A 17,226-nucleotide genomic window follows, 5' to 3' on the forward strand; every position below is an offset into this window, starting at 1 on the left:
TTAGAAATTAGAAGGAGAAAAGTTAGCTTAAGCTACTTTTGAATTGTTCAAGAGAAGAAATCCGGGTCTGTTCACTGAGGCAGCAAACCAGACCTGGGTAAGCTGTAGAGAGGGTAGAAAATTGTGGGTAGAGGGCGGAGCTCGAGATTAGGATAGATCTAGTACCAACTGTAACATGATGTTCTCTAACAAATAACAGCTATGAATGAAAAATTGTGCTGGGATGTAATTTATATAGATTTAACTTCAGCATTTGACAAGGTCACACACAAAGCATTGATCAATAAATTAGAACAACTAGGTATTGATGCACTCATTATAAGACAGAAAACTGCATGGCTTACAATAGGACATACCAAGTATCATACAGCAATTGGACAGGTGAAATTCCTGGTTACAGTCAAAGTGTCCCCACAGGGGTCTGTCCTAGGCCCTTGTTTAGACTGCATCTTTCAGACCTAAGATTTTCATCTGAGATGTCCTACAGTCTATATGCAGATGACCTGAAATTGTATAAATTGATTACATGTGTTTCAGATAAGGCATGTCTGGAAAATAACTTGACTAAACTGACCATTTGGGCACAGGAGAACAACATGCTGACAAATACATCAAAAACTAAGCATATGAGACTTGGAAGACATAAATTGAAAGGTGAATATTTAATACAGCACACAGTGATTGAAACTGTAGATTCATTTAAGGACCTGGGTATACGGGTAGATCCAAGCTTTGAGTTTTTTTTTAACCATATCAACTAATTGGTTAATTACAGTTATAGAACTATAGGTTATATAAAAAGATTTACAAACTCAAGGAAATCAGAAATGATGAAGTCATTGTTTGTTACATTAGACCCAAACTTCAGTATGGAATAATATGGAAACCTTATAAGAAAACAAGCACGAGTAAACTGGAAAGAGTACAGCAGAAATATACCAAGGGCATCCATGGATGTGAAAATTTAAGTTATTATGAGAGACTAAAATATCTGAACTTGTACAGTGTCTCTTGTAGATATCTAACAGGAGATCATATTCAGGTATAAAGGCCATTTAGAGACAACTCTCTTTGGGAATGTTTGGCCTTATCAAAAACCATTAGAGAATCATTAAACAACCTATGCAGAAGATTCTATAGGAATGCAAAGTGTACTAACTGGTTCTCTGAGAGAGCAGCTGATGCATGGAACACACTGCCAACTTACATTAAAGCAAGTACTAGCTTAGCACTTGATTTATTAACCTCATTTTTGAATGTTTCCATCAAGAAAGTCAAGAATGCTCCTCCACCATCTCATAGCTCTGGCAAAGTAACTAGGGAACTAAGCACTCACTCCACTAAAATCACTTTTAAAAGTTTCCATCAATTAAACCCAAGGCACAGTGGCACTCCTCTGGGATTCTTCTTGTTAGCCTTCAATCAACTCCACTACTCAGTCATCTGCTGAGGTGCATGCCTTAATCATCAGAATCTTTGGTGCTTTCCCAACTTCTTTTCATTCTTACTGAGTCCATGCATTATATTCACTTCTCACTCATTCTTAAGCTACAGACAGACATTTTTCACTTTAACACAGGTTTAGGAAAAATATCTTAAACTGCAAGAGTGACCAGAGAACACATGCTCCCTTCTGCATCATCAAAGGAATAATTCCTTTTATTCTTCCAGGAATAATGCTGATGAACATGTAGGAAATATCGCCATGGGCTTATGAGAATCAAGCTTCCTGAAGCCTGTTAGGTCATAAACTTGACAAATTAACCTAGGAACCTAACATCTGTTATATACAGTTTAACTTAAAAATGCTGAATGCTAAATGGTTGAAAATGAATTGGTTGAATGCACTATACTGAATGATCAACATGTTATATTAAAATTAGTCTAAACTCACAATATCGAAATTATCGAATATGCCCATTTTTGCACTGTAGTGTGATATCGGAGTTGGTATATTTAAGTAGGGGGTGTGCTGGGTGCATAGCCCCCCCCTGCAAAATAGTAGAGGTGATCTCATTGCTTTTTCAATTAAATGATTTTAGACATTTTGATCATTCAGTGTTTTGGGTTTAGATGTTATTTTTCAACCAAATGAACATTAGACATTATGGCATTCGACATTTTGAAGGTAAACCATTATATACAGATGACCTACTACAGTGAAATCACATGTCAGCACATTCTGGCTTAAAGAAAAACATGCAGAATGTATTTAAAAATGGCCACTTACACAGGCAAACTGCCTCTTACTGTAAAAAAAAAAAAATGAAATCAGAGTATTCACTGCAGTATGAACTCACGTACACTTAAATCACTCATACATCTGGCAATTCGTATTCAGTCATCCATCTAACATTCAAAAATACATTCTTTGTTCAGACATAAAATGTCCATCTATGCTAACAGTAAACTAAGATAAGACAGTGGAGTTTTTGAAAGCATTTAGTTAATATGGGGAAAACACAAAAGTTCCAAACACTAATTAGCAAACACCTGAAAGAAGACTAAAATACATCCTAATACCAAAGGCAGCACAGTGTCAATTGAGCACAGTCATCATATTGACAGGAAAATGTCAAGGGCATTGCCCACCTGATCATGAAGGGATTCACATCCAGATCTAGTGAGGTCATTGTTCCCCTGTACTCTTCACTTATCAGACCAATGATCGAGTACAATGCCCCATTCGGGATGTATCTCACCAGACATCTGCAGCAATTGGAGAGACCCCAAAAGTTCCTCACCAAAAGGATAAAGGGACTCCAAAATCTGTCATATGCTGCCAGATTGAAGAAACTCCAGCTCTATTCAGTCGCATACAGTCTGCTCAGAGGTGACATGTGCCTGACATACAAGGCCATGTCCAACCCGGAATTAATGGACATGCTCCACCTCAAAAAATCCAAATCCACCAAAACCACTAGAGCAAGCGACTTAAACCTTAGCACGGATATAAATAGGACGTGCTGGAGGGATAGATTTATCACTCAGAGACTCCCTATGCTGTGGAATAAAATCCCGGTCCATGTGAGGCAGAGCACCTCGCTGACTCTGTTCAAGAGAAATCTAGACCTGTGGATGGGAGATCGTAGGTTTTCCCCAGGAATCATCTCTGTGTCACTGCTGGACAGAGGCACAACAAACTAATGGGCACAGTATTTTTTCATATAAGGGGTGGCGTAAGCCACAATAATTTGGGCTAGGCTTATAAATGCCTTAGGGCAGATAGCCTAGTATAAACCTATGAACCTATGAACAAGTGCAGTAACAAACAATGAGAAACAGCAGTACAGTCATCAAGGATAAGTACTTAACCAAATGATCCTTAGCAGTGCACTGAAATACCTGCACTTTACAGAATTCTTTCAAGGACAGTCAGGAATTCCTTGAATGAAAACAATGCTCATCTGGTACCCCACTTGCTGAAAAACATTCAAAAAGCTCACCAGGATTTGTAACAAACAAAGGTGGAGAAGCAAAAGATGGACCTTGAGCACTGTGCCACAATTTATAAGAGGAGGACTTTAAGGTCAAGCCATGTAAACCTCAGAAAAGTCATCGGAGTTTGCATGTTTGCTCTATCCTCCCCTCCTTTCTGGACACACCAAGCACCCCAAATTAACAAATTATAGCCTTCACACTGGAAATTCATGCAACAAATTCTTGTTTTTTGTAAAACAAAGCATTTACCTCACCATCTTCAAAACTAAGATGAATGGGTTGGAGACAAAAAATTTACTCTAGGCAGATCCCTTACGGACAGGGACAGTAGCCAGTTGGGTGCGCCAGTGGGAATGCTGAGGCTAGGCTTCCAAAGGTTTAACTGGTCTATCATCCAGCATCAAGCTATGAACAACTCCCTCACTTACTTCTCACTGGCCTTCCAATATGGAGGTCTATGAAGGTAGTCTGACAGAAAGATAATTATAATAAAATAAAAGAGAAAAGAATACAACAAAGATCTAAGAGAACATTACTACACATATAAGAGTTTACACCCTAGTAAGGAAGATTAATGAAATACATTTGGCAGTGATGTCAGAAAAAGAAGTGCCAGAAACATTTGTTGCAAAGTTTAACAACCAACAGAAAGTACAGACTTCAGGGCACTATAAATGCCTAATTTACTTTAACTACTAGCCTGCTTTAAAACTTCCTACATGAGGTTTCAGCTATTCTAGGTATAAGGAAAAATTGACAGTAATCAACAGTGCCTACTGATGAAGGGCATGAATAATTCAGCATTATAGTATTACCAGGCATGATGACGCTATGATGCACAACTGTTGAACAACAAAATAATTTAAGGGATTTAATTCTGGATACATACATAATTGGCTGGCAGCTTTACCCAAGACCTGGAATGAATGCAGATGATAGAGGAAATTCAGTAAATTCCCTTATTTGTATAAAAAGAAAGCTATGTACTTACTACAGTGTTAGATCTGTGGTGTTGTATTCCATCGATTCCTCTATTCATACAAATCCGTCCTCGGCCATTTCAAAGATTAGAATTGAGTGCTTAAGCTCCACCCCTACCCACAGTCCGTTTGCACAGAAGGAGTCACCTCAGATTGAGTTTGCTCTCTGTTAAAAATACCCCAAATTATCCTTAACAGAAAGTAATAAGTTACTCAACAGGCAAAGAGCAGTGGCAAAGAAAATATTAGAGAGACTAGCTAAATTCTCAGCAATCAAGGTCAATTCAATTCATACAGATCCTTAGGTATAACTGATTATGTGACGGACTTAAAATATGGACAGGGGATGGAGGGAGGGTAGCAGAGGAATGGATGGAATACACCAACATAGATCTAACATTATGATAAATACATATCTTTCGTATTTGATGTTGTCTTTTCCTTCCATTCCTCTACTCATGCGGCAGAGTCCCTGGCTACTTCCCGGGTGGTCACATGGAAGGATATTCCAGAGCACAGCTGAATCAAAGGAAGCCCCGGATCTTGTCAATATCCACTTTATAATGAGAAATGAAGGTGTGGAATTTAGGCCAGATGGCCGTAGTACAAATGTCATCTATGGGGACCAGTGGAGAAAAAGGTGGCAGAGGAGACCACTGATCTTGCTGAATGAGCTTTGAGTTTTATTCCTGAGAGGCGCAGTGCAATGTAATTAAATACAGCTGACTAACATCCAACAGATGTAAGGTATAGTCACCCTTGTTGGGAGAAATCTGGGAAAAATACAGGCATGTTAATGGTTTAATTGATGGAGAATTGAGAAGCCACTTTTGGTAGAAAGGATGGATTAGGTCTTACGTAGACTCTGTAAAAAACAAAAAAGGAAGTTTGGGAGAAAGTACACGCAGTTTAGAAATTTTTTTGGCAAAAGATACATTCACCAAAAATGGGGATTTCCAGGACAAATACTTCAAAGCAGCCTTAGCAGCAGGTTCAAAAGGGAATCCTGTCAAGGACTGCAAAACAGCAGTGATAGCCCATGGTGGAAAGTACAGTTGTGTACACTTACCATAAATGTAGATGTTAGAGTGTATTCACTGTTGCAGTCATTACATTTGGGTAATCTGCTGGCAGGTTGCCCTCAGTCGGCCTGAATTCCAAAATCATGGGTCCTGCGTCGGTTGCTGTCTCCTCTTCCATGACGTCAGGTCGTCAGGGGTATAAAACATGCAGCCGATGCCATTTTCTTTAGTTTTTCTTGCCCCCGATGTCAGGTGCCCCCAAAAAGGTAGCAAGAAAATATTATGTGTATATATATATATATATATATATATATATATATATATATATATATATATATATATATATATATATATATATATATATATATATATATATATATATATATATATATACACACACACACACACACACACACACACACACACACACACACACACACACATGCATCAATATAAACTTTACCTTCATCTACAAGCAAATACACCACATGGGTTGTAGAAGATAGAGAAGGAAAGATAAACTCCAGAATGACAGGGGGATGGGCGGGAGGGTCACCTGGACTGTAGCAGTGAATACACTCGAACATCTACATTTATGGTAAGGGTACACAACTGTACTATGTTCTTCGTGTTTCACTGTTGCAGTCATTACATTTGGGTAGAATCCCAAAGCTATGGTTGGGAGGCTGGAGCTAAACAGCATTAGGTGCGGCTATCAAGGCCCTGCAAAACTACAGTGGCAAAGCCTGCCCTGGACTTAAGAGTAGAGAGGCAAATGATAATGCTTTGTAAAGGTGTGAACGGAACTCCAAGTAGCAGCCTCTAGAATGTCTTTGGTTGGTACTCCTCTGAGAAAGGCTGCTGAAGTAGCTGCAGCTCTGGTGGAATGAGACCTAATGCCCTTGGGCACCGGTTTACCATGGTGTAAGTAGCAGAAATGGATGCAGTGGCTTATCCACTTTGAAATTGTCTGCTTTGAAATAGCCTTTCCTTCTGATCCTGCAGCATATGTCACTAGTAATTGCTCAGTTTTTCTTAGAGCTTTAGTCCTGCTCAAGTAGAATCTTAGCTGTCTGTGTACGTCCAAGGAATGCAGAATTCTCTCCCCTTGTTCTGCAGATTTGGATAAAAGGTTGGCAGATGAATTGTTTGGTTAAGAGCCACACTGGAAACCACCTTAGGCATAAAAGTAGGATTTGTCCTCAGAGACACCCTGTCTGGGTAAAATATGATAAAAGGCTCTACAGACATGAGGGCCTGTAGCTCTGAAACTCTTCTTGCTGAAGTAATTGCTAGTAGCAGAGCTGTTTTCCATGATAAGAACTTTATATCAGCGGTAGCAGCTGGTTCAAATGGAGGCAGGGTGAGCTTTTCCAACACATAATTGAGGTCCCATGCAGGTAATGGTGATCTTCTTGGAGGCCTTAAATTTTTGGCTCCTCTAAGATACTGATTTAGTAAAGGATGATTACAGATTGGTGGCTCTGTATTGTAATGAGCTGAAATGGCAGAGGCATGGATTTTAATTGATGAGAAAGATAGGCCTTTGTCAAGCATCTCAGTTAAGTATTGTAACATCGGAGGAATATTTGGTTCTGCTGCATCAGTTCCTTGTGCTGGATTCCAAGCACAGAATCTCTTCCATTTGTCAGCATAAGATTTTCTAGTACTAGGTCTTCTGGCTTCCAAAATGGCATCCATCACAGCTTTACTGAGAGGTGTTGTTTGTATAACTACATGATCAGCCATGCTGCCAGGTTCAGTGTCTGTAGTTGATTGTGCGGGATTGGACTGTTTTGCTGGGACAGTAGTTGAGGTCTTTGAGGTAAGGTCCAAGCTGGGTATTGAGACAAGTTCCTTAGGATTGGGTACCAGTACTAGCGGGGCCAGTCCGGGGCAATCAGAATCATCTTTGGTTTCTCTTGTCTGACTTTTAGGAGGAAAGGCGTAAACAGATAGGTTTTTCCAACTGAAGGCTAGGGTGTCCACTTTCCATGCTTCTCTGTGATAAGTCCTTGTGCAGAATCTTTTCAATTGATAATTTTGAGGAGAGGCAAAGAGATCTATGTCTGGGCTCCCCCATTTCTCTGTTATCATGCTGAAGACTTGTGGATTTAGTTTCCACTCGTGAGGATCCATAAGGTTTCTGCTTAAATCGTCTGCCAGAGTATTTTGTTTTCCTGGCAGGAATTGAGCTTGAAGATGTATTTGGTAGGTCAAAGCTGTGTCCCACAGTGCCATGGCTAATTTGCAAAGGGGGTATGAGTGTGTGTCCCCTTGCTTGTTTATATACCACATGACTGTGGTGTTGTCCATTTTTATCAGTAGTTGTCCTGGATGAAGTAAGTCCTTGAAGGCTGTTAGGGCATTTTGAACAGCTAGCATCTCTTTCTGGTTGATATGTAGATGCATTTGTTTTGGGGTCCATATGCATGACCTGAATGCATCTTCCTGCCATGTGGGCCCCCCAGGCATAATCTGATGCGTCTGTTAAGGTTTGGCTGACAGGGGGTACAGTGAAGGCCCGTCCCATGTTTTGGTGACATGCCTTTGCCCACCATAGAAACTCCTGTTGTAGGCAGGGAATGAGAGGAATCATTGCTTCCAGACTGTGAGAATGCTGACTCCATAAACTTTTTAGGTACCACTGAAGTTTCCTCATATGCAGTCTTGCATATGGAATCAGTAGGATGCGGGATGCCAAGAAGCCCAGAGCCTGCAGAATTTGTCTTGCAGATAACTGGGTTTTTGTTGCCAGCATTTTGAAGTAAGTAGTCAGTTGCCTTTGTTTGTCTATCGTGAGGTAAGCCATCTGGGCAGTTGTATTCAAGCTTGCACCCAGAAATGTTAGCTTTTGAGAGGGTACCAGCTGTGATTTCTTTTCATTTATTGTGTACCCTAGGAGCCTTTTCACAAATGCCAGGTGTCGAAGAAGAATGTCCTTGTTCTCTGGTTGAATGAGACAGTCATCCAAGTAAGGATATATTTGTATACTTCTTTGTCTGCAAAATGCAATTGCTGGTACCAGGCACGTTGTAAAGACCCTGGGTGCAGTAGATATGCCAAAGGGCAGTGCAGAGAATTGGTAATGCATTAAGCCAGCCTTGAATCTGAGGTATCTTCTGCACGATTGTCTTATTGGGACATGCAGGTATGCCTCTTTTAGGTCTAATGTTACCAGCCAAATTCATGTCCAGCATGGGCAGAAGCTGCTGCAAAGTCAGCATTTAGAATTTTGGAATGTCCAGGTATGTGTTCAAAATCGATAAATCCAGTATTGGCCGCCAGGCCTGGTCCTTTCTGGGTGCCAAGAGCAGTCTTGAGTAAAAACCTTGTCCTTTTTCCTGTTCTGGTACTGGCTGAATGGCCCCCATATCCATGAGGGACATAACCTGTTTCTGTGCCTCTGCCCATTGATTTTTTGGCAGATCTGGCCAACCATTTGCCATTGGCAGTGTGTGGAAATGGAATCTGTATCCCTGTGATACTATGTTTAGTACCCACTTGTCCTGGGTTATTAAATGCCAATTTTGAGCAAAAAGTGCTAATTTTCCCCCTATGGGTGCTGCCAAAATATAAGTGCTTGGTGTCGGCAGAGGGAAGTCACTGGGATTGTTTTCTGTAGGTTTGCGCTCAGATTTGGAGGTAGAAGCGCCCCATTGCTTTGACCTGTATGAATCCTGCACCTGGTATCTGGAACCCATAGCGCATCTGGATTTGCCCCTTTGAGCTCTGTCTGACACAGGAAAGGACCAATTTTTTGTAGGCCAGTGTCTACTGGATCTTGGTGGCTGCACTTGTAAGAAGTCTTTAAAAGTTTGCATAGACTTAGCTTTGTCTTCCATTTTCTTTAAAACCTCTTCTGCCTTAATACCAAACAGAGAATCATGCTGTAAATGTGCATCTAGCAATTTAGTTTTAACATGATCAGGCAAATTGTGTTACTTTAACCAGGCATGCCTCCTAATCACAGATCCAGTAACTGTGGCCCTTGCAGGACGCCTCTGAGGAGTCAAAACCACATTGCAAAGTATGCTTTCCAACCTGTTCAGCTGCATGCAATAAATCCTGCAATTCTTTATTTTCTGCACATTCTGAAATCAACATCATTTTCAAGTCATGCCACAGCATGTTGTTGGTACTTAAGCATATGAAATTGACAATTTAAGGCTCTGATTGCCAAGGTTGCACATGTATAAACCTTTTTCCCCATCTGTCCAGTGCCCTTGAATCTCAGTCAGAGGGGGCAGGATTTTTTGCTGTTGAGGACTTACCTCCCTTTGGTCCCTATGAAATAGTTTCAGGATCAGCAGCAGGGTTTCTAAATACAAATTTATGTGAGTCAGGGACCCTGTAATATCTGTCAGGCTTACTGGGAGCTGGAGGTAAGGAGTCAGGGGTCAAGCTTGACTCCGAAAACACATCATCCACAATGTCTAAAACAGGGAGAATGGCTAAAGGCCTGTGCTGAGGGAGTAGAAGGAAATCCCTGAGCCTCTTTTTTTGATTCTGAGAAAAGTCTTGGCTCTCCCAGTGGAAATGCTCCCTCAAAGTATGCAAGGTTTCTCCAAATGAATAATCCTCAGGAGGAGAAGCAGATGGTATAGACTCCTCTGCATCAGAATCCTCATAGGGAGGTATAGATAATTCCTGACCAGAAGAGGAATCAGAAGAAACAGAAACCTGATCTGAAGATTCATAATCTGTGTCTTGCCTAGGCCTCTTATCTGGAGGGGAATGGGTACCCCTGATCAAGGTAATAAGGTCCTCAGTCATTTTAGGCATACAGGCCTGTGCACGTGGCTCATGCGTCAGTTTTTCGGTTTGATATACAAATGTTGAGGTCTGAATACACCCTCAGAAGCCGGTGCCTGCTCAGCGGCTCCGGACCCATCCGAGGGAGATACATCTGTCGGTCCAATACCGCGAGTATCTTGCGGCATGCCAGACTTCACGTGGGTGTCAGTAAAGGCCTGCGACTTGAAGGTAGTGGGTATCAGGGGCTGCGAAAGCGCCTCACTGAGTACCGGCGACTGGCTTAGGAGAAGCTTCATCATCTGTTATGGATCTCGACTGCCTTTCTCTGTCCTTTTCTTTGCGTTTTTTATGTACTCCGGTAGTCAGATTGCTATCAGACATTTCTGGGTAGTTAAATCCGTTTCCAAAATACTTTGATGCAAAAATATACCGACGCTTAATAGTGCGTTGGTTAAATCTAGCACAAAACTGACAGCCAGGCACATTGTGATCAGGGCCTAGGCAAGGAATACAGTATAAATGGAAATCTTTATGACGTATTTGCTTCCCACAAGTAATACAATTATTAACTTTTTCTGACATCGGTAAGGAGCAAGAAAAAAGTTTCCCCAACGGGGTACTTAGCTTTATTAAAGACTTCGGTTCTGAAACTCAAACTCAAATATTTCAGTAGTTGGCCGACCGGCATTTGCAAAATACTTCTGCTTTGGGCACCAGGTGGCAAGAAAGACTAAAGAAAATGGCGTCGGCTCTATGTTTTATACCCCTGATGACCTGACATCATGGAAGAGGAAACGGCAACCAACGCAGGACCCAAGACTTTGGAATTCAGGCCGACTGAGGGCAACCTGCCAGCAGATTAGCCAAATGTAATGACTGCAGCAGTGAAACTCGAAGAACATCTGGATTTCTAAGCAGGGATGTAGAAGGAAAGTACCCTGGAGAAAAGCCTTGGATAGTGAAAGAAAGATTAATGGGGTGTGAGCTTCTCTAATGTGAAAAGAGGAAATGGCAGCTAACTGAACCTTGATAGTGGAATAACTAGCTTCTTGAAAGAGATGAGCTAGAAAGTTTAGTATTACTGGAAAAGAAGCTGAAAAGGGGGTCAAGACCTCTTTCTGTTGCTCAAACAGAAAATCTTTTCCATTTGCTTTTCTATACCTTCCTAGCTGAAGGCGTATGTGAGGAAGATAAAATGTATATGGTGGGGGTGAAAGCCTGGACTGCTTAATTATCATGAATTGGAGAAACTAAGGTGTTAGCCTGTGTCCCCAAATGTCTGGGTGAGGCTCCCTGGATGGATGAGATATTAAGTTTGGGTTAGCGCCCAAGTCTCAAGGAGGGTGAATCAGAAGAAGCCAAAGGTAAAGAAACCCAACTGTCAAGGCCAATGAGGGGGTATGAGGATGACTGAGACCTTCAGCATTGAGGCTTTCTGAAGAAACTTTGGAATCAGAAGGAAAAGCATAAATAAGTCCTGGAGGCCAAGGGTGCGTCAGAGCATCCCTGGGTGGCCTCCCCCTCAAGGAGGATCCGAGCAAAGAACTTGATGCATTTGGTGTTCAAGGGAGAAGCAAAGAGAAAGCAACAAAGATGGCCACAATGGCTGAATATCTGCGCTGTTACTAAGGGATTGAGGGGCCACTCGTGGGGGAGCAGAAGGGATCTGCTCAACCTGTCTGCAAGAATGGACTCCCCTTGGATATGCATTGCTACTAGAAAGCAGCAAGAACAGATCAGTCACTGCCATATCATGGCCTCTCAATACAGGAGATAAGACCTGGTTCATCCTTGCTTGCTGATGTATCAAACATCCATGTTGTCCTTTTGAATGGAAATCACATCCAAGGAGGGAGAGACCTGAAAGGCTTGCAGAGTAAGGACTGCTCTCATCTCCAAGATACTGATGTGAACACTAACCTCTATAGAAGACCACATGCCTTGGACGGTCCTTCCCAAATAATGACCCTCACCTTAATAGGGAGGCGTCCCTGGTCAGTGTGGCCTTGGAAGTCGGGAGAGTGAAGAGACATTCTTCTTGAAGAAGAGGGGTAGTTAACCATCAGCGAAAGTGCTGTATGCAAATGTTGTGGGACTGATCACACAAGACACTGGTTGTTGCCTGAGCGACCACTGCACTGACAGTGTCCACTGAAGCACTCGTGTAAAATCTGGCTAGAGGAACTCATGTAGTGGAAGCAGCCATGGAGTCCAGAAGGCAGAGAACCAACTGGTTTGTTGTCTTGTTCACTTCTGCAAATAGTTTCTTTAACTTTTGGACAAAAAAAGAGTTGAACCCTCATAAGGGGCATTAATGAAGGACATCTTGAAGTGCTCTGTGAAATTGCAAAGCTGCATCCAGGCATTCCTTCTGATGGATAAAGCTGTGTCGCCTGCTCAAGATGCCCATTTTGTGCATTAGAAATAAAGCACATAGGCATTAGACAAAGGAGGAGGGTACCCATCTGATAACCAAAGGTCTTTTCTAAACCACAGATAAAGTCCCTGGAAAAGAAGCGAACATTTCTTTGACCAAATCTCTCTGAAAACATGAAATGTGCCAGGAAGCTAAGCATTCTCACAGAGAAAGTGGATGAGGTGCAGATCTTCTCCCCAAATCTGTCCAGAGTGCGAGATTCTCTATTTGGCAGATGGACAGAGGAACTCTCCTCTGCAAGTTCCTTTCTGGTGGCTGCATCTAGCACCATGGAATCCAGTGCTGGGTCCCTGCTCCAATGAAAACGTTCCTTGGGAGCCATTAAGAACCTGCCTGGCTTCTTAGGGATGGGTTCAATTGTGCTTAGATTCCTTCCTTGTCCAGGATATGGGATAAGGTCCATCATCTCATCCATTTTTGTTTTTATTTTTGGGGTGGGGGGGGTATCACTAAAGTAGTAGATGGGACAGAACTGAAAACCTTGAAGACCAATCCCTCAGAACAATGTGTTAGGGAAGACCAACCTCCTTTATAAGGAGTTCAAGGATCTCTCCAAATGAGGATCTGGGGGACCTTCTCCCTCATCAAAATCAGTATCAGTGGTCGGAGATTCCTCAGAGGAAACAAAGTGCCTCCTCTTACACTTGCATTTTCTGTGAGCCTGGAATCAGGAACATATAAGGTCTCAGGGCAGAGAACAGGGTCAAAGCTCTCAAGAACTGACTGCTCCGACTAGGCCAGGCTGCATACACTGGGAAACCCTATGGAGGAGGGATGGACCTGATTGAGAAGGAGAAGATCCAGCCCTTGGCTGAGAGACAGCAACATTTCAAACACCTCGAATGCCAAACTCACAATGGCTTAGGAGAGCTTTACCTTCAGGTCCGAGAACCAGGGGAGACACTCGACCATGGAAGCCATTTGCCTCAGGTCCAAGGCAGTCACCATAACTGAGCTGTCAAGCACCAAAGCTTCTAAGGGAAGAAAAGGATTCAAAGATCCGATCCCAACCTATTGGAATTGACACCAATATTATGGCTCTGGGAGTCCGACACCTTGACAAAGATTAGAGCAGACCTCAGAGAACTGACCGAAGTCAAGGAAACATGAAGTCTTGGTTCTGATGCAGATCTACTTTGGACAAGGCTCTGAGCTGGGTGGTTGGATCAGAGAAGGAGCCATTACTGGGTGCTGGGAAGAAGTGTCTCTATTGGATCCAGTGGAGGTCAGAGCCAGTAGTATCCCACAACTAGATCTGGGTTGACAGAAAATGCTGTATCATTCTGTCCATGTCTGCTTCAGTAAGACTCTTGCAGAATCTGACTGATCTGAGGGATGCTGCCAAAGGAGGTCTGGAGGACAAATGGTGTTCTTGTAGAATGGCCAATCTAAGCCTTGGATATGCTGGTTCTGATGTGAACCGAGGAGGACACAGAGCCTATGACAATAGGATCCAATGGAGGCACTGGATCCAAAGATTTACCTATGCTAGCTGCTGGAAACAAAGGAGTGGTCATATCTGAGGAGTGTTTTCTTGAGGATTTCAATTTCTCACAACAGGAAGAAAGCCCGTCTTTTATTTAACAACAGCAGCAGAAGGGGTTGAAGTCTCTGGTTTTCCATATGAGGGCTGAGGCTTTGAACCAGGTGAAGGCTAGATGAGACCCTTCCCTCAACCAAATCTCTGACCAAAGCTTCACAAATTGAGCAAGTAACATCACGTTGTATGGGACCAAGGTAGTATTATACACATTTTTCATCTGTATCTGAATTCAGAATTTTGTGTGAACATTGCACGTTTTTCTTAAATCCTGATGATTTATCTGACATAATAAATGAAGTAAAGGTAACAACAACAGTGAAAATTTATATATCTAAAACAGTTATGAAATCCAGTACTTATAACTAAAGAACAAACTAGTAAAGCCTAACTACATTATCTAACAACCAACCACACACTAAGGACTATATTAAGACAATGACAAAAACAGGAAAGAGGAAGAACCCTATAAAAAAGGATAAAAGGAATACATAGGTAATAACAGCAAACAAGTCTTCCCTCTATAAGAAAAACAATGCCAACCACACCTGAGCACTAAGAGCGCCAGCACTAAAATGTGGCAACCGAGATATGAGGTAACTCTTTCTGTGCAAAGTGCTTATGAGTAGGGGGAGCAGCCTGAGCACCAGATCCTGAGCTTCGAAATGGCAGAGGACAGATCAGACGTTGGACCTGATAACCATGAGTAGAAGACTGGACTGAAGAGACAACTTCAGACCTCATTTTGCTTTAAAACTTGAGCTCTAAGACTGTGGCATCAAGCAAATATTACCTGGAGTAAAGGTCATACAGATTTTTCAAGTACTGCTCTGCTTCCGATCTTTTGCTATCTTCTAAGCATTCCTTTATTCGAGTCTGCAAAAAAGAATAAAAATAAAATTTCAGCAAAACTGCAAACACCAGAAAGCAAATTAAAGGAATATCTGTTACGGAGGACAGCACGAACCTGAGAAAACAATGAATGCCAATTACCTTCAGGCTGCTGTGAATGTGCAAGCTCAACTCATTCCATTATAAATGCTGAAATCATACCACAGTCAGACAGGGTAGTTAATGAGAACTTTCTCTTGTATGTTCTAAATCTTTATCATAAACTCCAAAAACGGATTCATCAAGCAGCATATAGTTAGTCTAAAGGCACTTCTAGCATTTGCCAGAAAAATACAAACTAAATATTAATACTGAACCCTGCAGGAATTATAACCCTGTAGTTGCTGAATGTTGGGAGCTCTCTTATCTCTTAAGGCTGAGTGACCTTGTAAGTTGTATATTAAGGGCTGCAGGTGTAGAGAGTTGTGGGTGGGGTTTGCCAACCATGCAGGAAAGTATAGCTGTATTAGTAACTCATAACAATGGTCAAATCGGTAAGGGGATCAATGCTGTAGTATGAATCTTTATATATGGGAATTATCTGCACTCTGACTTCCAGAATTATGTTATGTGGAAGCTGCCAGCAAATTGAGCTCCTCCAATGCCTCACAATGTCAATATGGCATATGACTCAATGCTTAATCTACTGTAGTTTTACAACATGTGTCTGTTAACTTAATGACATTTTATTACTGTGGGAACCCCTATTTTCTCCTTAATCTTTAGATATATATATATATATATATATATACATATATATATATATATATATATATATATATATATATATATATATATATATACATATATATATATATATATATATATATATATATATATATATATATATATATATATATATATATATATATATACATATATATACATATATATATATATATATATATATATATATATATATATATATATATATATATATATATATATATATATATATATATATATATATATATATATATACATATATATATACATATATATATATATATATATATATATATATATATATATATATATATACATATATATATATATATACATATATATACATATATATATATATATATATATATATACATATATATATATATATATATATATATATATATATATATACACACACACATACATACATATATACATATGAGGAAAACATGTCAGAAGCTCAACCCTTTAAAACACTGCACCACACATTCATGAAAAGCAGACAATCAAATGCAAAGGCTGCAGAGTATACTGCAGCCAAACTAAACACATTTGTGGCACTCTTGCATGTCAGCCCACCAATGGCAATAATGTATGTGTAATGATTTCTGACACTTTTTGGCTTTTTGTTAGTTTGTATACGTTTACTTAGTAACCAGGAACTTACATGCATATAAGTGCGTGTATTACTGAAACTGTCAATCACATAGTTTGTCAAAGCTGGTCAATGGCAAGTCAGCTCATGTAATGTACTGACTTGGCTATGGTTAACTTGTCTTGAAAGGAAATGTATGGCAGTGTAGTGGTGATGCCATTGTAGAGACAGCTTAAGTTAGAGAGTGTAAAGGTGAACCCCCAACATTAATCCTGGATTAATTGTGATGCAGGTAGGTCAATTACTATGTATGTGTTAGTTTGGAAGTATGTTTCTTTATTAGCAATGAAGGTTTCTAATATTTGCAATTATTATGGTTCGTGAGGTCAAATGGGCCATTTTCACTAGTATGCAAATGAAGTGTTCATTTTTATAATGGCTGAGTTTGCTGAAGTCCCACGTTCTTCCATGTCTTCTGCAATTGTAGGCTGGATTGTTTAGTGTTATTCAAAACTGAAGTCTCAGACAGAAAGAGGGAGGGGCTTACTATTAATGGATATATGTACTTTTTTGAAAAGGAGAATAATGGGAAGCACTACTCGGCATGTCCCTTGAAATTGAAAAAAAAAAAAAAACACACACACAAAAAAAAACCTACTAAAACAGAAAGAAAACGGCTTCAGAAAGCAGCCAGTAGTTTTAAAGTGCATAAAGCGCTTTTCGTTTAATAAAATCAAACTTCTTCAGATGCGTTTTTTTTTTTTTTTTTTTTTTTTTATAAGCGCTTTTCGTTTAATAAAATCAAACTTCTTCAGATGCAAACATTCAAGGTACAA

At 40.5% G+C, this 17,226-nt stretch overlaps 1 protein-coding gene across 1 annotated transcript in view; it reads right to left on the reverse strand.

Moving 5' to 3' along the window:
* Positions 1-17,226, reverse strand: part of EXOC5 (exocyst complex component 5) — a gene marked incomplete in the record, with an annotated part of 1,512,951 nt that overhangs the window by 937,904 nt on the left and 557,821 nt on the right. Inside the window, 1 exon segment of the mRNA XM_044074439.1 lies at positions 14,972-15,054. Within this exon segment, the coding sequence (XP_043930374.1) occupies positions 14,972-15,054 (83 nt within the window).

Source organism: Protopterus annectens, chromosome 6.part0 (genome assembly GCF_019279795.1).
Source record: "Protopterus annectens isolate FY-2018-M chromosome 6.part0, PAN1.0, whole genome shotgun sequence".
NCBI classification, from domain to species: Eukaryota; Metazoa; Chordata; order Ceratodontiformes; family Protopteridae; genus Protopterus; species Protopterus annectens.